The sequence below is a fragment of the Polypterus senegalus genome, chromosome 15, assembly GCF_016835505.1.
Source record: "Polypterus senegalus isolate Bchr_013 chromosome 15, ASM1683550v1, whole genome shotgun sequence".
In the NCBI taxonomy this organism is placed as follows: Eukaryota; Metazoa; Chordata; class Cladistia; order Polypteriformes; family Polypteridae; genus Polypterus; species Polypterus senegalus.
The window spans coordinates 20,904,863-20,926,372 of NC_053168.1; the positions used below are offsets into that span (position 1 = coordinate 20,904,863).

Below are 21,510 nucleotides of genomic sequence, written 5' to 3' on the forward strand. Positions count from 1 at the left end.
GGAGATACAAGAACGTCCCGACTGGCAAACCGTGTCGTCACAGGGGCCTGAACTCAAAATACTCCACTCTCAGTTGGGCAACTTGGAGTTGCTCTACAGGCGGTGGCACGCACCGGGAGGAATTGACCGGCTACAACTACTGGTTCCCCAGGCTTTGCGCGCCGAGGTCCTCCGATGGGTCCACGGAGCGGCTGGATCCGGACATTACGGGAACGCTAAGACAGTGCGTCGACTACGGCAGCGGGTTTTATTGGCCCGGTGTCGGCAAGACGCAGAGCTACACGCCCACTGCTGTGACGTCTGCACTGCACAAAAGGACCTGGTCTTTACCTGGTCGGGGCACCCATGGAGAGAATTGGCGTGGACATACTGGGTCCTTTCCTGTAACGGAAGCCGGAAATCGCTACGTTTTGGTAGCAATGGACTACTTTACCAAATGGCCAGAGGCGTATGCAGTTCGGATCAGAGTGCCCCACAGCTGCCCAAAAACTCGTGGATGAAATGTTCACTCGATTTGGAGTTCCGGACGAGCTCCACAGCGATCAGGGGCGGAACTTTGAGAGCCGTTTGTTCAGAGAGGTGTGTCAGCGACTGGGGGTGAAAAAGACCCGGACCACCCCCCTTCACCCACAAAGTGATGGATTGGTCGAGCGATTTAATCGCACCCTGGCCACTCAACTTCCAACATCTGCCTTTGGTCCTATGGGCATATCGGACAGCAGTGCAGGAGTCAGCCAATGCACGCCAGCGGGCTGATGTTTGGAAGGGAACTTCGCGCGCCGGTGGATTTAGTGTTTGGCTCACCCCTGAGCCTGAGATTATTGGTGGGCCCGAAATGGATTATTTTAGACGGCTAAAAGAGCGGCTGGACACCGTTCATCGACTGGCCAGGGAGGCCCTGGAGGGAGCTGGAGCACGCCAAAACGGGCTTATGACTCGCGGGCTCATGGCCCGACGCTAAGCCAGGGACAAAGTGTGGGTATTTTGCCCAACGGAAACGGGGATTAGCCCACCATTGGCAAGGACCGGGAGAAATATTGGACAAAATATCGGGTAGTTTTCCGAGTCGAATGCCTGGGCGAGGCAGGCGGGTGCACAAGGACCGTTTAGCACCATACCACCCACTGGCCCCAGAGCAACAACAACTCGATTAAGCGGTTCTCCAACCTCCACCCCGATGACAGGACTGAGCCCGACACCAGTGATGGCACCTCCGGCAGGACAAAGCGTGTTGTGATGAGTAGGGTTGTGGGGACACTAACCCTCTTAGGAGGGGCTGTGTAACAACCCGGCAGCAAGCTGTTTTATGTAAATAGTTTGCGGGGAAATTATGGGTAATTTATAAAAAGCTTTTGTTTCTGACTATCTTCTGTAATAAAAAGATACAACAGGACAGAGCTGTTTATTTGCTAAGATGTTATCTAAGCAAACTACCGAGACACTCTGACAGTGTTTCTTTCTTAAAGAGCTGGGTGCAGTTGAAGCCGCTAGCCGACAGCTTAGAGAGGTGCACGGCAGAGTTCGGCTCGAAATCTTAAAAGACTCCTCCACGGGTCGCTACAATATATTTGCTTTCTTTTAATTGTGAGAAAGAACTGTCATCTCTGTCTTGTCATGGAGCACAGTTTAAACTTTTGACTAAAGGGTGTTATTTCATGTCTAGAGGGCTCTAATAATGTTAACAGTGTGGGAGAGTTTATAAGGGCTTAAAATATATAAAAATAACCATACAAACATATTGTTTCTACTTCGCGGATTTTCACCTATCGCGGGGGGGGTCTGGAACGCAACCCCCGCGATCGAGGAGGGATTATTGTATACAGAATCAGCATTTTAATGTTACACTGGCAGTTAAGTTCATTTTATGCTTTGCAACAGTGATAAAAGTTAGCTAGTGATGTGCTTTTTTTAGATGCTTACCCTTGCGCGTCGTCGAGCTAAAGTGTTGTCGTTGTCTGCGTGTTGTTGTGAAAGTTCCAAAACTCTCTCTTGTTTTTTTTTTAGCTGTGTTTTTCTTTGGCTGCCATCAGCCTCTTTTGAAACAAACTCCTTCGTCTTGCTGTTAATAACATCCACATGCCGAGAATGAAGAACACCATTCCGTCGATATGCTCCATTGTTGTGTGTTTGTTTGTGGCGTTTACGATGATGTCACGGCAGTAGAGGCGGCGCAACTAACACGACACGTGAATAATCCCGCCCACTCTAAAGCGGTACTAAACTGCAGTTGAAACGCAAACTGAGCCGAGCCAAGGTGAGCTGTACTGAACCGTGCTGTGCCGTACTAAGCAGTGGAAAAGCGCCAATATATTCAGGCGTGTGGCTGAAGGTGTGTTATGCAAGTGCGTTTTGATTCATTCTTATTTCTGCTTTTTTCGCTTTGTCATTTATTCTTTCTTATTCTGTTTCTAATTTGCTTTGTTTTTCTTGAAATATTTTCTTTGACCTTAAGTATGTACTTTGTATGAAAATATGTTATTGGAATAAATGTTCTTGTTGCTTTAATAAAAAAGAGCGATTACATAAGCAATGTGAAGACAAAATTGCACATGTCTGTGGTGTTGTGAAGCGGGTAAGTAAGGTGTGTTTGGTAATAGATGGAAATGTAACAAAATAATGGGCTGAAATATGCCAGTTAGGCTGGCTGTAAAAAGTATTCACCCCCTTGGACATTTTAACATTTTATTGCTATACATCATTGAATCTCAGTGGATTTAATTTGGCTTTTTTGACACTAATTAACCATCAACACTGATGTCTCATGTTTTATGTACCACAACAAAATGGAAAAAAGGGCTAAGATTGTGGCTGAAGTTCCCATGCCTGTTAGCCCTTCATTGAGCGCCAGCTCTGTCAGGCAGCACGTTATTGGTTATCCGAAATACGGACGAGTACGATTGTGAAGGAAAATTGGCACTCAGTCAGTAAATGTGACATGGGCCGCCATTTTTCAGTCGTGTAAATTGACATAATCCGACAATGAGATCAGCGACTGCAGTTGGCACGTCTGACATACCCCATGACTGAATGTCATGTAATGTTACATTGGCTTAATTCCTACATTGTCGGGAATGTGGAAAAAATGTCGGCGTACCCGAAGAACCACCCAGAGCAGATATGAAGAGAACTTATGGACTCAACGCAGACAGTAACTAGGAGTGGGTGTCGTGATCTCGGAGTCCCAAGCACTGAAGAGTTCAAAAGCACTTCCAATAATGTCCACTAGAGGGGGATATCACTGTCAAATCCTGGCAAGTAATAAGGCCAAGCACTGAATCTTTTTTAAATAAAAGATTTCATCTTCACCAAAGGTATTTCAGTTATAATAAAGCACTTTGGAGCGCAACGGCAGAATGGAATTGCCTGAAGCAAGAAGGCAATCCAAATCAAGTAAGTTCTTAAAACAGATTGCAAAAATAAAGTCAAAAACCAATGCAGACAGCCATTCACAGAATTCACAATAAACACAAGTACACACACCAACTCCCGTTCACTTCTGAGCTACCAGGAACTGTGAAGACCCTCCAGATTTATAGTGCGGATGGCAGTTCCAGGCAGTGATTGGCAAGCGGCCCCAACTCTTGGGGGACCACCGACAAAACCCATGGAACATAACAGAGACAAACATACATAGACAAAAGCATCTATTATCTATTAATATTATTGCCCTTATTGTATATAATAATTTAATCTCATGACATTGAAATGTACTGATTAACAAAGCCTTCATTTGAAACGCTTTATGGACCATTCTGGTCGTGGATCACAAGTAGAAAACCCTTCAGGTAACATCGCATGCGAGTGAAACTAAATTCGTCCTTGACATTTTACATATCTGAGCAGAGTGTTATTGTTGACAAATCACTTCTGGTTTAGAAACGTTGACAATGGAGCAACACAAGCCCGGACCCCCTACAATTACTGAGCTGGTAGCAAGTCTACTGAGCTACACGTAAAGTAGCTGGACAAAAGTGCCCGGAGTTGGCAAACTGGCGAATAATTAAACCTGTGGATGTGTTTTTAAATTTGACTTTTATTTGTACCTTCATTTACTTTTGTTTTCAGTTTTTATTAGTTTTATCTTTTCAGTCTGAAAACAACTGATATTCTGAAAATAACAGGTGCCAGAATAATCCATCCATCCATTATCCAACCCGCTATATCTGAACTACAGGGTCACAGGTGTCTGCTGGAGCCAATCCCAGCCAACACAGAGCACAAGGCAGCAACAAATCCAGGGCAGGGTGCCAGCTCACCGCAGGGCATGCACACACACACACACCCCCACACACCAAGCACACACTAGGGACAACTTTGAATCGCCAATGCACCTAACCTGCATGTCTTTGGACTGTGGGAGGAAACCCACGCAGACACGGGGAGAACATGCAAACTCCACGCACGGAGGACCTGGGAATGCGAAGCCGGATCTCCTAACTGTGAGGCACCCGCCCATAAAGAAAGATGATTATAAAAAAAACATTAAAAGAATCAAAATGAACAAAAGAGACATCAAACATGAAAAGGCTGAGACTTGACAATGGGATTTGAACCCAGGGCACTGGCTATTTGAGGTAGGAAGCAGAACAGTTTCCAGTAAATTGTGGACACCTAGTGTAACACACGTTTTTCCACACAGATGGCCATGTTAACAAACTGCTGGGTGGTATGGCCAAAGTGGTAATGCTGATGCATTTTCACCAATGACAAGATGTGATTCAGCTAAACGAGGACTATGGACTGTTGAGGTATTCTCCATATGTTCTCCTTTGTTTACTTGATCTCAAGTGCACAGTCCAATTACTTCCACCTTGGCACGGTCAGGGCCCTGGCAGGCTACACCAAGTGGCTGGCAGCTCATTGACAGTCACTTCAGGATTCAGACTCCGTGCTGTAGGTCTGGATATCAGTGGGCCTCTGCCCTGGACTGCCTGGTGCTTCAAGCCGGTGGCCTGAACCCGTTGGCTTGGTGGCTTTCACAGCAACACTGTAATCTGCCAATACACTAAGCCTGTCCAGGAAGTAAGAACGCAGCCCTGGGCGTGTTTATGTCCCTCGATAGGTGATCTGGAGTTAACTTTTAATCTGCTCTGCTTTCACACAGTTTGCTATTCTTTTGTTCGGTGGTTTCCACTAAGCCAGGATAATTAACCTGTTCCTGCCCGAATAAATGTTAATAGTAAATATAATTGAGAATAATAAATAATATTGAGAATAATTAACCCCTTCCTGCCCCATTAAATCTGAATAATAATAAGAAGAAGAATCATAAGAATTAACCTCTTTGTGCCCTGACAAAATTTGTAGAGACAGACTATAGTGGATATTCATGCTATTATAAATACGTGCACAAGTTGTCTCTGTTCACATGATTTTGTATTTTATTATCTGTTTGGCCTGTTACTAGTTAAATGAGAATGAAAAACATTTGTGGTAAAGGCGTTACATAAAAAATGCTAAATCTAAGATGTTGTGGTTGAGTTGTCATTTGAGTCCGTTGGCTTTTATTTGTGTGGCGTTTACACAAACAGTTCACGTGTGACGGTCAAAGAGTGGGACGAGGGCTATTTCATTTTCAAGGATTCGCCGTTGGCACTGGCCTTATCTCCCAGGTGGAGAGTGCTGTGCACCAACTGTTTCATGTTAAAACTGAAAGGGAGGGGAGGTTTCCTGAGCTAGTGAGTGCAACTACAAGGCGTGACGCATGCGAGGATAAAGACAGAGACAGAGACTTGGAAAAGAAGGCAAAGCTGCAACTTATTCTGTAGCGTTCTGACAGTTTCAAAGATCCTTCAAGGACTCTCTGCGGGTATGGCCTCTGAACACTCAGATAAAGGTAAGGCACGATGAAGAAAAAACAAAAAGGTCTTGCCAGTCAATCAAAGTGCAGCATGTTTGTAAACTGATAATGTGTGCCACCCCTCCTGGAATGCATCGAGTGGCCCGCGGTTAATGACGAACAGGTGCCGAGTCCGGCAGCCACACGAGGTGAGCCGTGCTTGTGAAATGAAGGAGATTTGTTTGGGAAGGCAGCATGGATTTGATACGGGAAAGGGAAGGGGCATGGCTTGTGCGCTTACTAATGCCTGACTTTAATATCGGTGTAAGTAAAGGTCAGCAGTTGGCTAAAGGCAACAACATTGCAACTTATGTACAGACTATCATTTTGGGAACTACAGAAATGTCGGAACAGCAATAGGGGTCTTGGAAAATGACCTAATGAACGTCATAAACTGGGTGTGAATGAAGCTGGATTTCTTTTAAAATATTAATTAAAATGTGCATTGCAAAGCAGCTGAACTCTGCTTATCCATGCAAAGACCTGTGTGTGTGTTAAAATATAAATAGGCCACACTGTACTTCAGAGAAGCACAGCAGTACGTACACCCGGTGGTCTCACAACACTGCCTCCGCCACCAAGGTGACACACACCACATGTGTGGGATTAGATACAGAAATAGATATGAAAGGCACTATATAACAATTAGATAGATAGACATGAATGGTACTATATTAGATAGATAGACATGTAGATAGGTAAGGCAGTAAATAATAGCTAAATGTGAAGTGCACTATGATTGATTGGGTCTTTTCTATCTATCTGTATTACCGATATGAAAGGCATTATACAATATTGTCAGATAGGTACATAAGAAAGGCTCATTATAAAATGTCAAATAGATTCATAGATAAATACGAAAGATACCATATAATAAAGATTAATAAGCAGATAGCTATAAAAGATGCTATTAAATGCACTCAGACAGCCACATGGAAATCAAAGGCACTATATGATAGAGAGAAGTGTGGACTACATCCGAACAGCAGATACAACTCATCCATCCATCCCACTATATCCTAACTACAGGGTCACAGGGGGTCTGCTGGAGTCAATCCCAGCCAACACAGGGTGCAAGGCAAGAAACAAACCCTGGGCAGGGCAGGGCGCCAGCACACCACAGGGCACACACACGGGACAATTTAGACTCACCAATGCACCTAACCTGCATTTCTTTGGACTGTGGGAGGAAATCGGAGCACCCGGAGGATACCCACGCAGTCATGGGGAGAACAACACAGGGAGGACCCGGGAAGTGAACCCAGGCCTCCTAAATGCGAGGCAGCAGCGCTACCCACTGCGCCACTGTGCCGCCCAGACACAGCTCAGTGAAACATCATTACAGTCAAAATAAAAAGATGTTTAATATGCAATAATTACCTTAAAAGGTTCAATCAGTCCAGCACAACAACACGTGCAACTGGTCACCTTCTGTCTCCTTCCACCGCTCCTCCACGAGTGTTGTCCACTTCCTCCCGACTATGACTCTATGATGGAGATGAGTTGAAACCTTTTATGCTGGACCTGGGAGTACTTCTGGGGTTAGGGTATTACACATCAGAAGCACTTCCAGGACAGGCAAAAGTCCCCCAAAGTAGGGAGAGTATTCCTCTGCATCGGTGACACCCAAGTAACGCAACAGGGCTGCCTCGAAGGACTACAGCTCCCCAAAAGCTCTCTGAGGTTAGAATTTGGAGTTCTATCAGAGGGATGCTGTCACCTTGTGTACAGGGGAATGAATACACGGCCCTGGGAAGTAGCCTTCCTCTGTCCTTCCATTATGTACCAGCAACCAAACTGGCTGGGATGTCTGCCCATCCATCCTTCTGTCATTACTACCCAGTCGGGCAGGGAATTAATCTCGATCCCCGTCAGGATGCCATTCCATCCACACCGACACCGACTGATAGCTAGATTAAAAAGAACTTATATAACAACATGTGTGGATAGACTGATATTAAAGACCATCCATTTTTTTCATCTGGATCATGGAGGTAGCAGTCTTAGTAAAAATGCCCAGACGTCCCTTCTTCCAGACACCTCCTCTAACTCCTCCAGGGGGGATACTGAGGTATTCCCATGCTAGCATGTCCTTTATCTTTCCTGAGGTCTTCTCATGTTTGGACATGCCCAGGATGCATCCTAATAATTGCCTGGACAATTTCAACTGGCACACCACAGCATAGAAAATGACAGTGTTGTAGACCATGTAAAAGATGATACCACCGGCATTAACGGCGCACAGTCTCCTGTGGACCCTCATGTACTTGTTGCAGTGCACCACCTCCACATTCATTCCCTCAATAGTGACCGGGCATAGCAGCTCTTTGGTGCAGTGAATTTCAATAAGCAGTTCCTTGGTTTTGCTGAGGCTGAGTTGTAGACAATTCTCAAAAGTTCACCACCTGGCTCTTCTCCTTTGTCAGAACACTTCATTCATGCAAAAGATGATCAGTTATAGCCTGGAGTTACATTAAGTGGTATCCCTTTCGGTTCTCATAATCCTTTTGGGGCAGTGATGGGGATATGTGACCCATCAGTTGAACTGCCACGTCTCCTTTGAAAGCCACCCATAATTTTATGGCGTCCCCTTCCCTCATGGAAGACTAATGTATGTCTAGTGCGGAGCTGATTGAAGAGCACAATACACTTTGAAATCACACTGGCTTACTGATGGTTTGTTTATTCAAAATAGGACTGGGTGATGTTTGTAAGCCAGCACCAGTGGTAGATACTGTAGCACAACTGTGCCATGCATTTTGACCGGTGAACATTTTCCTTTCAGCTAGTCTTACAGAGCCAGACATATAATACATACGTCTGGAGACAGCCATGAGTGGATTGTGCTTAAATGTGGGTGGAAACAATTAAAGGGTTCGCTGAGTGTCACATTTCTAAACCAATTCAATGCCTCATAAATACGGAGTTCAAACTAGGGATGGAAATTTTAAACAGCAAAGAGCAATGGTGCTCTTGTTAACATCATCTGACCAATAGCAAACGCCCAGAGGAGGAATGGTTCATTTGATCGGGGGCTTGGTTTAGGCAGCTTCTCAGAGCTAGAGAGGAAAAAACAGATGGCATTGTTAGTGCTGGTACCCCATCTTGCCCTGGTGGGTTATTGCACACCTTGTTTAAACCTGGAAGGTGATCCTCAGGTGCCCATGCATGACACTATATATATATATATAGATGCTGCAGCCATATTCTGGTATGACCTGTTTAGTATTTCCAGTTAGCCAGTAATGTTAACTTATTTGTTCAGGTGTTCAGTTTATGCGTGGATGTTGTGCGACCTCATCTGTAGTTCTGATGGAGTGGTGTCAGCGTCATTACGTATGTTAACGGTTTTGGGCGTACTGACTACAGAAATTGGTATCTCCCGTGCCTCTTTGTTTTGTCAACTCATACAACAGCAGTTTAGTAAACTCGATTTAGTTCAAGTACATATTTAATAGTTCAGCCTTTCCGAAACACAAGCTACAAGTTCTTTGAAACTCACATTGACTCGGACTGTCATGACTTCAAACACTGAGGTTGTGGGTTCAAATCTGGCTACTGACACTGTGTGACCCTGAGCGAGTCACTTGATTAGCCTGTGCTCCATTTATATTAACAAAACTTAAATGTAATCAGTCGTATCATTAATGTTGAAGGTGGCCTGGCATAAAGGGGTCAGACATATATGTAAATGTCATACAGGTGTGTGTCAGCGACAGCATACTGCATTGTATAATTGTGTTTTGATGGCACATTGATACCTTTGGTTTATTGCCCCTCGTTGCCTGGCCAAATGTTGCATCGTCTTTAGGTGCATGATTGCCATTTTGCCACTGGTGTTTTAGCATATCCTTCATCCATAAATGAGTTATAGGTTTTTGGGGTCTGTGAGTTAATTTCACTAACGGCACCCAATGTGTTCCTCCTCCATCATCCATTGTATCATTCCATTTATCTTTCCATTTACTCAACCTGTTTAGTCTTATTTTAAGGTTACTTATTTGCCCAAAGCATTATTTGTATCTAGAGTGACATGTTGGCATAGAGGTTAAAATGGCTGCCACACATCTCCAAGGATTTTGGTTCATCTTCCTGACTGGTTATTAGGAGTGAAGTCTGCATGTTCTCTCTAGTATTCCAAGTTTTCCTTCCATTTCCCAAATAGATGCACAAGTGAGGTTCGCTGGTGCCTTTGTATAGGTTCTGGTTGGTGTAAGTAAGCCCAGGGGACTGGCACCCCATCCATTCTTGTTTCCTGCCTTGTACTTTATGCTTCGGGGGCAGGCTTTGGCTGCCATTATCAGTGATTCTATTAGTTGTGGGGGTTGTGCCCTTCATTTTTTAAATGTGATGCATTTCTGTCTAAAAAAGGCAGAATTAGATCCTGGAGTTTTAGTCAATTTCCACTCAATTTCCCAATTTCAATTTCTGGCTAAATATTAGAAAGAATTATTTATAATCAATTGGTAGATCACCTTAACTCCAATAATTTATTTGAGATCTACCAGTCTGGCTTTAGGCGTTATCATGGTGTTGAGATGGCCCTCCTTAAAGTATTCAGTGACCTCTCTATTATTACTAACTCAGGTGGTGCTGCAGTCCTTCTCCTCCTTGACCTGACTGCTGCTGCCTTTGACACCATTGACCATGAGATATTGCTGTTGCTGCTCAAACATCTTGTTGGACTTAAAGGTGCTGCTCTTAACTGGTTCAGGTCATATCTAACTGGTAGACACTTTTCAGTGACTTTAAATTCCTCTTTTTCGTCTACTGCTCCTCTTAAATGTGGTGTTCCTCAGGGATCCATTTTGGGTCCTATCTTATTCTCTCTATACCTTCACCCTGTTGGAGCTATTTTTAGGAAATTTAACATTTCTTTTCACTGCTATGCTGATGATACACAGGTTTATATTCCCGTCTGCAACTCTGCAATAAATCAACTGCACAACTGTCTTTCTGAACTAAGATCCTGGATGACTAATAATTTTCTTGATCTGAATCAAAATAAATGGAGTTGCTTATAGTGGGTCCATCAGCTAAAGCCCAAATTGGTCTTGGACTTCTCGGCTCCTTTCTCTGTCTGTTGCAAACCACAAGTCCGCAATCTTAGTGTTATCTTTGACAGTAACCTCTCTTTTGAGAAACAAGTTAATGCTGTAGTCAAGAGTTGCTTTTTCCAGCTTCGTCTATTACGTAAGATCGAGCCTTTTTTATCTTCTAGGGATCTTGAGAAAGCTACTCCTGCTTTTATCTTCTCTCGCCTTGATTACTGCAACTTGCTGTATTCTGGGATTAGCAAATCCTTGATACGCAGGTTACAGTTGGTCCAGAATGCTACCACTCGCTTTCTGGTTGAGGCAGGAAAGTCTGACTCTTTTTCTCCAATATTAGCTTCTTTACACTGGCTGCCTGTCAGTTTTCGAGCTGATTTTAAAATATTGTTGTTTGATTTTAAATCTTTACATGGGTTTGCTCCTGCCTATTTATCTGAATTGTGTGTTTTACACCAGCCATCCAGAGTGCTTAGATCTTCTGGTCAGTTGTCTCTTGTTGTCCCTCGTACCGAGTGTAAGACTAAGGGGGACAGGCAGGGCTTTAACAGCTGCTGCACCTCACCTATGGAACTCTTTACCTCGTCACATAAAGGAGTCGTCTACAACTGACCTGTTCAAAACGAGATTAAAGACTCCTTTCTATTCACTTGCCTTCCGTGACCTTCAGTAATACTGATGGCTTCCTCATTGTGAGTATATAACATTACTTCTATGTATTATTTATTTTATTTATGTTCATTTATTTTATTTCTATTTATGTTATTCATGTTAATTGTATGTTTTTCTTTAATTCTGTTATTGTAAAGCACTTTGGCCACAGCATTCCTATGTTGTTTTAAATGTGCTATAGAAATAAAGTTGACATTGACATTGAATTACACTTCCATTTATTTGCTTATCAGACGCTTTCATCTATAGCAACTAAGAAAAGAGGCCAACATAATCGAGTAAACATCAGTCTGCGGGACCGGTTAGGAACAAGTGTGGCAGGACAAGGGTACAAATTTGGTCACCACAAGTGAAGAACCTAAGTTTATGTAACTCATTTGCATTTTTGTTCTAACAGCTAACTTAAACAGGCAGTCACCAAACAAAAGAGTCTTCAAATGCTTCTTAAACACGTTGAAGAAGTCAGAATTTTGAGTGGTGCAGGCAGTTTGATCCACCAGCTTGAAAAGAGTCTGGACTGAGATTTGATACCATGCTGAGGTGGCATCACCAGATGCTGTTCATCAGCAGACCTGAGTGGGCGAGGAGGAGCACCCAATCTCACAAGTGTCTCCATATGCACTGCATAGGTGGTGGTAAATTGACTACTCAATAGGCAGGCGTCAAGGTTTTGAACGTAATACGTGCCGCTACAAGGAGCCAATGTAGTGATCTGAAAGCCGGGCTGGAGAGTGGATGGACAGATGATTTAGATTTGAATACTGAAACTCGGCCAGTCACTTACACCTGCCAAGGAACAACAGCACCCCATGAACTTCTTAAGAGAGGCTATAGTGAGGTTTCTTTGGTCAAACTGAGCCACTTGATATGTGATTTCTAAAACAAACACATTAAAAATGTATTACACTGCTGATATTGAAAGCAAAGCTGAAATGTTAGCTGACTTGCCCCTTGGGTAATATTCTTGGCCTTTAATTGAGTTGTATTCCAGTCGGGAGTAAAAGTCGCTCACAGCAGGTCAGGATAAGAAGCAAGCAGCTTATGGCAATGAATGGCTTGATGAGAATTCCTTTGTTCTTTCCACATGTGAAGAATTAAGAGGCACAAAAAAAAGAGAGCCCACGTCTTGGCTACATTAAACAGATCACATTTAGGGAGTTGTATACTGAACTGATCTGATGTGTGAGACGTAAACTGCTTTTGAAGGGGAGAATATTCAAGATCCACACATACACATACAGTATCTGGGCCATGAGCCGAACCGGGGTCGCTGGAGGGGCTGATCAGTGGGTCACTTTATATGTCTGTTGATGTGACATATTAAGCTTTTGGCTCAGTACAGAAGTGAAAACAGTACGTATATGAATGGGTCGAAAGGCTTAAAGCAGGAAGAACCAGTGAAGCTCAATCTGGTGTGGTTGCCGGCCCGGACACAGACAGGCGGACACGTTTGAATCACCCACAACACGTTTATTATACATTCAATTTACAACAAAAGTGCACCACAACCCCAAAGTCCCCCAAAAGTCCAGGCCTCACGATAATGTCTCTTTCTCTTCAGGCTGCCTCCTTGCCTCTCCTCCCGAGCTCCGTCCTTCTCCACTCCCGACTCAAGCCATCGTATGAAGGGAGGCGGCCCCTTTTATAATCACCCGGATGTGCTCCAGGTGCATTCCGACAATCTTCCCCTGGCACTCCCCAGTGTGGCGGAAGTGCCGGCTGTGCACCCGGAAGCACTCTGGGTGTCCCCGCTCCTCTTCCCCCCCAGCACTTCCGGGTGTGGCGGAAGAGCTGGGGTCTAGGGCTCCAAAAGCACTGGGGCGCCCCCTGGCGGTGACCACGGGCCCCTACAGGGTTGAGCTTCAAAGCTCTGTACCCGTGGTCCCCATTGGCACCAGGGTGGTCGCCCCCACATGGTCTGGGGGAGGCGTAAGCCCTCCTCCGGGGCGTCCCAGCCGGGTTGTCCCCCCCAGTCATCTGTGACACTGGTCAACCATTAACATCGTGTACACAAGCCGACATTGATACAGCAAATGCCTTCATCAGAGAAGACCGATGGATTACCGTTGCCTGGTGTTGCTTCACATTTGGATGTCAGTTATGTTGCACATGCCGTAGTGTGTGATAACTTGAGGTATCATAAAGTTTTAGCAAAGTGGGTTCCCCAAAAGCTTTCTAATCTGCACAAGCCAACATCCTTTGGTGATTTTCAGTAGGTTTTACTCTCTCTGCCCAAAGAAATCTCACTGTGGCACATTGTTCCGTAATTGTGCAATTCTGCACCTGTCTGTCTGTCTGTCTATAGTTATTTATGTTATTAATTATCAATGTTAAGAGTTGGCCTCCATCTTGTTACTCTACATTTTTAAATGGGTTTTTAAATTGAAGATCTGCTGCTGTCATCATAAACTGAAGTGTTGGCTTGTCTCGTTCAGATAGGCTGCCAACTTGAGAGTTGTCACAGGGTGAGTGTAGACGATCTGAAGGCTGTCTTACATGTACAACATCTCAGAATGTAAGAGACTCTGAGAACGTAATGTGGGGTATCTTAAATATTCCTATACTCAGCTGGTAGCACTGTGGTCACTACTGTCTAAGGAGTTCTTCTTGGAGGAGCAGTCAGTCCAAGGATGAAAAAGGCAAACGTCTGGAGGGAGAATAAAAGTAAAGTGGAGGGGCTTCAGAACCCGCTTCCACATAATGAGAAATGATCAGTCAGTTTTAAATAAGCTGGATGGAGAGTCACATCTCATGATGAGCCACAGTGAGTTCAGGTACGGTGGCATTTTGAGTAATGTGGATGACCGGCTTAAACTCCTTATTTCAGATGCTTTTCAATGCTGGATGAGCTTCATCTGATACGATCAAACGGAGTGGAAAACGCAGGAGGAGGGGGTCTGGAAAGTTTTGTGAAAGAGCAATGGGTGAAACAAAACTTGGAGAAACATCCACAGAAGCACAGAGAGAAGATCTGAACCCTGCTTCCTGGTGCTATCCAGGACCACAGTTCTATTTTAGCACAGTCCAGATTTTATAAACACAAAAGTCAATGAAGTATGAAAGTTTTGTTGGTGTGTTTAATGAAAAACGTAGGTATTATTAACTCCAAAATATGCTGAGCAGATGTCTTTGTTTTGGCCAGTGGTGCCCACGTCTGCTGGCATAATAGCTATTCTGCATTTTTACTGCAAAGACGATATAAAATTCCCACAATAGTGTGATTAAAGTAAATAGTCACGTTAAATGGTTATACATATTTACTTGAATGCACTGAAGAAGCAAAAATGGATCCCTAAGATGAGCTTTGTGCTTTTCAGCCACCTGCTGGAACAAGTTAGCTTCCAATAACGAACCAAAAAAAAAATAAATACAAAGTGAAGGCCGTGACCAGCAAACCATAGGAGAACTTTGTTAGTTTTTAAAGGAAACTGTAACTCTTGGACGTCTTTGAAACTTGGAACGATGCAGAAATTGAAACAAGTTTGCAGCATTTGTAATTATTGTTTGTTTACTTTATCAAAAAAAATCTGAGATCATAATTTTGTTTATTAAATATTTTTGTAACAGTGAGCCATATTCAAAAATAACTGTTATAGTAGCATGTAATTACATGTACTAGTAGAGTGTAAGAATGCAATTACATGTTCTAGTAGAGTAATATTCTCACAGGTGGCGCAGTGGTAGTGCTGCTGCTTTGCAGTAAGGAGACTGTGGAAGATTGTGGGTTCGCTTCCTGGTTCCTCCCTGTGCGGATAGCACTTTGAGTACTGAGAAAAGCGCTATATAAATGTAATGAACTATTATTATAAAATACATGGCTTTTAATTGGGTTTTGCGCTCTCATAGATGAGTGGTGGTGGAATTGGCTCCCGTAGGCCGGCAGCAGGTTCCAACACCACTGATTTGAAAGTTGCATTTCTATACTTTTAGTACTAGTACTTTTAGTGGATAGTTTAGCGCTCATTGTAGTTTGTTTGTTAGACATAACATTTTTTAAAGAAGTGCCACAGATAAAATCTGTATCGATGTCTTAAGCTAAAATGGCTGGCTACAATGGGCCATGATGGGCTAGCGGGTCACTGTGACCCTTTACCAATAAATTACGGTATCAGAAAAATATTGAAGGATTATAATCGGCAGATAAAGCAGTTGTGATGTTGTTTTAGTGGAAACTGAGTGCATGTGTAGTCACTGTATGCTTACTTTGCGATGTTTCACTGTAAAAATTAACTAACACCATAGTTCACTTTATTTATCTAATCTATTTTAACTTAGTCATGCTTGTCGATATTACGTGCTTTTACTAGTTACATTGACTTCATTCTTTTAGATGTCACATTAGCACAATTAAACTTTGTTGAAACAAAACCATTAAATTATTTTCTTCTAGTTGAAGTGTAATCCATCTCGTGGCTGTCCATTTTCATTTTAAACAGTTGAATTAAATAGATTTAACTTAAAATAAACACGTTTTATATGTGACTCCTGTATTTGCATAAAAATCCGCCCCTTTTGTTGTGTTGTGGTGCAAGGCTCACCCAACACCTTTGTACATTTTGAAAGACTTTTAGGAAATTGATTTTTTTTACAGATATCGTGGGCTTTGTGTGATGTGGAAGCTGAAAAATGTGTTGCTCACGTCACTTCAGAAAAACATCTTTTTTATTTGCCCCCCATACAACAGAATTAGTGAGGCTAATTTTAAACAAAAAACGCAGTCGCCCAAAATAAATTAAAATAGTTTATCATATTCTTAAATATTTGTGTTGAGATAGCATAAATAGCCTTTTTAATACTAATTACACTCTAATATGCCTGAAAAACTACATAGGAATTTTTTTTGAGTGTAATAACAAAAGTTGAATATGTTTTGAGCTACATATTTGTTTTAAGTGAGGTCAATGTAATTTAATTACGTGGACATAGGTGTCATAATTTTATTCAGTACATCCAAGAAGTTATTTTTTTTGTGAGGAGCTTGTTTCCACTTCTTGTTTCCACTTCATTTCATTTCTAGATAATGTTAAGAATGGTTTTGTTTTCTTTCCTTGCATTATTTTATGTTTTCTGTTAACTTACCTAGTATGACTTCAAACAGCTGGAGAAGTGAGGTGGTTTTAATGAGGTTCACTGAAGCGGTAGCCACACATGTGACTCTGCTGATGTTTCAAGAAAGTTGTAGGTCATTAGAAAATTGTGGCAAGAGTTGGTTATTCAGCCCAACATACTTGTCCATCCTATTTATCTAGAATGTTCAAAATAGCATCTTGTCGAGCTGTGAAAGCCTCTAAAGTTCTACTCTCCACCACACCACTTGGTACTTTTATTCCATGTGTCTGTGGTTCTTTGCGCGAAGAAAACCTTTCTTAGATTTGTACGAAATTTGTCTTTAACAAGTGTTCATCCCTGCTCTTGTTTAAGTTGGTTTAAAGTAACAGTCTGGATCCAGTGTAAACACTTCTTTCATGTCCCTTCTTATTCTCCATTTTCTTAAACTGAAAAGGTTCAGCTCCTTTAATCTTTCGTCATAACTCATACTGGGCAGTTCCGGAAACAGTCTGGTCACTCTTCTCTGGCCTTTCCTTTTTGTTATTTCGAGTTTGAAACTGCACATAGTACTGCAGGTGAAGCCTCACTAGTATAATCAGACATATATAAATGAAAGACCTGTGTATGTGTTTGTGTGTGTGTGTGTGTGTGTGTATGGAGCAGTCCACTCTGCTCACACTCAAACACAGGAGTTGGTGTGAATTCTGCAGAAGATATAGAAGCCTATGCAAGTGTGACTTGCACTTGGTGAGATGGCACATGCACTTTTAAATTTTTTCGCCACTTGCATGCATCTCACTTCTTATTCAACCCAGCTTTGTGGTACATGCACATTTTACATTGACACAACGAGCTACCTGCCTGAGACAGGGTCCAGCCTGTCCTGCTTAATTTGTGCCACAGCTGCACTCAACTACACATCCATTTTGGACAAGATAGGACTTGTGCTGTGCCACTTAAGCTGATGCCTCCGCAAGTTCACCAATATAGTAAAACTGCTTTGGAATCTTAGGGTTGTTTTTGTCCCGACGACCACACGTAGCTAGTTAGACATATAAAAACAAAAGACCTGTGTGTGTATGGAGTAGTCCACTCTGCTCACACTGAACCATAGCTCCTTGATGGCACATCCATGCACCTCATTTCTCACTACGAAAAACACCGCCACGCAACAACAATGTTGTGCTAATGACTCAGATGAAGAGACACAACATCAAAACAAAGCAAACGCCACGGCTCAGCAACTTGCAGGTGAAACACCTCAGCAATGGAGAGCAAAGCTTGAAGTTTTCACTAAAAACATGGTTTGTCTGGAGGTGTTTTTCTCAAGACAAAGGTTAATTGGACTCATATGCCAGCGATACATCTAAGATGTGGTGTCGCCAGTGCTTTCTTATTAAAGCCAGTTAGGCAGCAAGCACAGGTGGGACCATGTCCTCTGCACTGGGTAATTCTTAAAGAGTTAGCTAACGCCTCTACAAGTTCACCAATATAGCAAAACTGCTAGGGAGTCTTCTGGATGTTTTTTGTCCCAAGGACCACACACAACTGGTGTAATATAACTTGAGCATTACCTCCCTTGGTGTGTACTCCACGTCCACACATAACCTCACATCCTGTTAGCTTTCTTGATCACTTTTGTGCACCGTCTTTAAGTAGATAGTGATGCGTCCATTATGACTCTCAGGTCCGTCTTATAAGGGGCACTTTCAAGTTCCAGGCCTTCCAATGCGTAATGTGTATTGGGGATATCTGTAGGAGCAGTTATCCGATAAATAAAATATGAAAATGTGCAGGTTGAAATAACCACGTTGTAGGTACATTTTAAAACAATGATCTATTTGGAGTTATAAAGAATGGTTCTCAGTTTTAAGGTAGATGATTTTGAAAATTAACCAATGCGAACCTGAAACACTTTTGTCCGAAGCACCTCTATTCGAGATGTCTCCACCAAAACTTTCCTGACACATTTCCTTGAAGAGTAAGTGACCCAGATGTCACTGAAGTCGGCCAAGTTGTTTCATGCCGGCAGATGGACAAACAGAACAGAGAACAGTACATGCTTTTCACTTTATGTGCGAATGCACCAGACAAAGGTTAATCTGTTGATTATTCTATGAGGCAGACTAGCTAATCCTTTTATAAAAGGTGTAAGCTGTGAGGCTGAACTGGAATTGTGCCGTCTTAGCCCTCAGCCTGCTGACCTGTTTATGGTATCAGGCATTTCCTAAACCTGATTATCTTGTGCGTGCCCGTGGAGACCAGGCATGGATTTAGGAAGGAGGGGGACCTGGGCTTGAACGATTGTCTGGGCCCCACCTATAAATGTTCTGAGGGAACCACAAAAGCAAAAAAAAAATAAAACGGCCAAAGCTTAGGAATCTCCTAATGTTGAATAGTCACAACACAAGAACATCAAGTAATGTGAGAGCTAGCAGCAAGTGTATGGGTGGAACAGCATCTGAGACCATGGGTGGTAGACAATAGGCAACAAGCAATGTCAAAACTTGAAATTATAATGGAGTGCAGAGGCAGATCTACTGTGAAACTAATAACACCTAATCTTCAGGGCCCCAGAAGTGACTTTAATTTTCATCCCACTATTTTTCAGATACTATAAAACATAGGGAATTTGTATTCTCACCTGTGACTTTGACATGTTAGATAATCTAGTATAGAAATTTGAATCAAACTCTGAGATGCAATGGTTAAACAAAGTGTGGTGATCTGTTATGGATCAACCCCTTTGAAGAAGATAACAGTTGTTACCCAGCCCTCGCTGCTTGTCACAAAGGGGCCTCCATAACAGTCCAAGCTTCAGGGCCCCAAAAATGTTGTCCGCTACTGCTCAAGTGCCATCGTAGCACAAAATGTGAAAACAACTGTATCTTTTAACTTCATTAGCATTAGACCTGTGCGTCACTCAGGCTCTAAAAACAATGCTAAAAACGTTTGTCCCAAGTGTCAGTCGGGCAAAAGTATAGACGTGTCGCACGTAAGACCCGAGGTTTACCCGGGCTGTAAAAGTGCCAACAGCTTTAGTGCCGAGCGTTACTCTGGCAGCGATATAGGCTGTGCTTTACCCGGGCAGCGGTGTAGACGCATCTTCTCCTAGCTTCATAATGGTGTCTCTCGTCAGCATTGATGGCGAAGTGAGTCTGTTGTCAGGTTGTGAAATTAAAACAGACAGTGAAACCGAGATTCTGGGAATCCAAATGTGACACCTCACTCATACTGTACATGTGCAGTGCGCTTTTCATGTTATTATTATTCATCAACTTATTATTTGTATCATTATTGTACCTTCTACACTTCTGACTTTGTACTTTTTGTGTTTTGCATGTTTTACAGTGGAAAGATGAGATTTAATAAAAATGTAATTTTTCAAGACTATAAATGCACCACTTTTTACATGGTGTTTTTGAGACAAAATGTAAGGCTACGATTAAAAGAGACAGAAAGGAAGAGAAATGAAGAAATAAGTATTCAAAAGCATTATTCTGGCAGGGCAGCATGGTGGCGCAGTAAGTAGCACTGCTGCCTCGCAGTTAGGAGACCCGGGTTCGGTTCCCGGGTCCTCCCTGCGTGGAGTTTTCATGTTGTCTCCCCGTGTCTGCGTGGGTTTCCTCCCACAGTCCAAAGACATGCAGGTTGGGTACATTGGCGATTCTAAATTGCCCCCAGTGTGTGTTTGGTGTATGTGTGTGTGTGCCCTGTGGTGGGTTTGTTTCCTGCCTTGCGCTCTGTGTTGGCAGGGATTGGCTTCAGCAGACCCCCGTGACCCTGTAGTTAGGATATAGCAGGTTGGATAATGGATGGATGGATTATTCTGGCACCTGTTATTTTCAGAATATCAGTTGTTTTCAGACTGAAAAGTTAAAACTAAGAAAAACTGAAAACAAAAGTAAATGAAGGTACAAATAAAAGTCAAATTTAAAAACACATCCACAGGTTTAATTATTCGCCAGTTTGCCGACTCCGGGCACTTTTGTCCAGCTACTTTACGTGTAGCTCAGTAGACTTGCTACCAGCTCAGTAATTGTAGGGGGTCCGGCTTGTGTTGCTCCATTGTCAACGTTTCTAAACCAGAAGTGATTTGTCAACAATAACACTCTGCTCAGATATGTAAAATGTCAAGGATGAATTTAGTTTCACTCGCATGCGATGTTACCTGAAGGGTTTTCTACTTGTGATCCACGACCAGAATGGTCCATAAAGCGTTTCAAATGAAGGCTTTGTTAATCAGTACATTTCAATGTCATGAGATTAAATTATTATATACAATAAGGGCAAAGAAAGCCAGCAGCTCATCACGACTGATATCAGACCACGTGAGCACCCTAGAATTTGGTTTCAGCATGTGGTGCTGGATGAGCTGGACTCAGTCACAATTATATTTAACATGCCGTCACTTATAAACAAACTCATCTTCTGTAAGTTATTGTCTATACCTGATAATTCTGGAAATTGGTGAATAGCAGCTTTGAATTTTGTCCAGAGCTCATACTGCCACACACACATTCGGAAGTTCACTTGTTAGAGTTTACTGTTTATCCAAAGTTCATCCCTTTCGCCTGCTTCACTATCGTTTTTAACTAGACTCAGTAATCCTGACACTGGCCATTGCTGAAGAACTGTCTCTATTCTAACCGGACAAATTGCTTTCTTCTGCGCGCTCTTTCTGCTCTGACTGTCCATATCGAGCTCTCTGGCTGCTGCAAATGCTGTCCTGCAGTTCACTGGAGATGTGCAAACCTGGAACTGATGGGGTGAACACATCTAGGTGTGGATGAGTTATCTCAGGAATAACAGTGAAAAGGGGTCAAACAGCCAGTTTAGTAGCTGGAATATTTCTTTGAAAGACAAAGAACATGTTTTAGTTTTGTTCATAAATCATTG

The 21,510-nt window shown here is 42.8% G+C and overlaps 1 protein-coding gene across 3 annotated transcripts in view; it reads left to right on the forward strand.

Moving 5' to 3' along the window:
- The window catches only part of LOC120515930 (plectin-like), a 618,214-nt gene that overhangs the window by 218,691 nt on the left and 378,013 nt on the right, over positions 1-21,510 (forward strand). Inside the window, exon 1 of one of the 3 annotated variants that reach the window (XM_039737318.1) lies at positions 5,797-5,836. The exons of the other annotated variants lie outside the window; for them this stretch is intronic. Within the exon in view, the coding sequence (XP_039593252.1) occupies positions 5,812-5,836 (25 nt within the window). The 5' untranslated portion in view covers positions 5,797-5,811. Of the gene's footprint in view, positions 1-5,796; positions 5,837-21,510 lie in introns of those variants that run through there. 3 annotated transcript variants of the gene reach the window in all.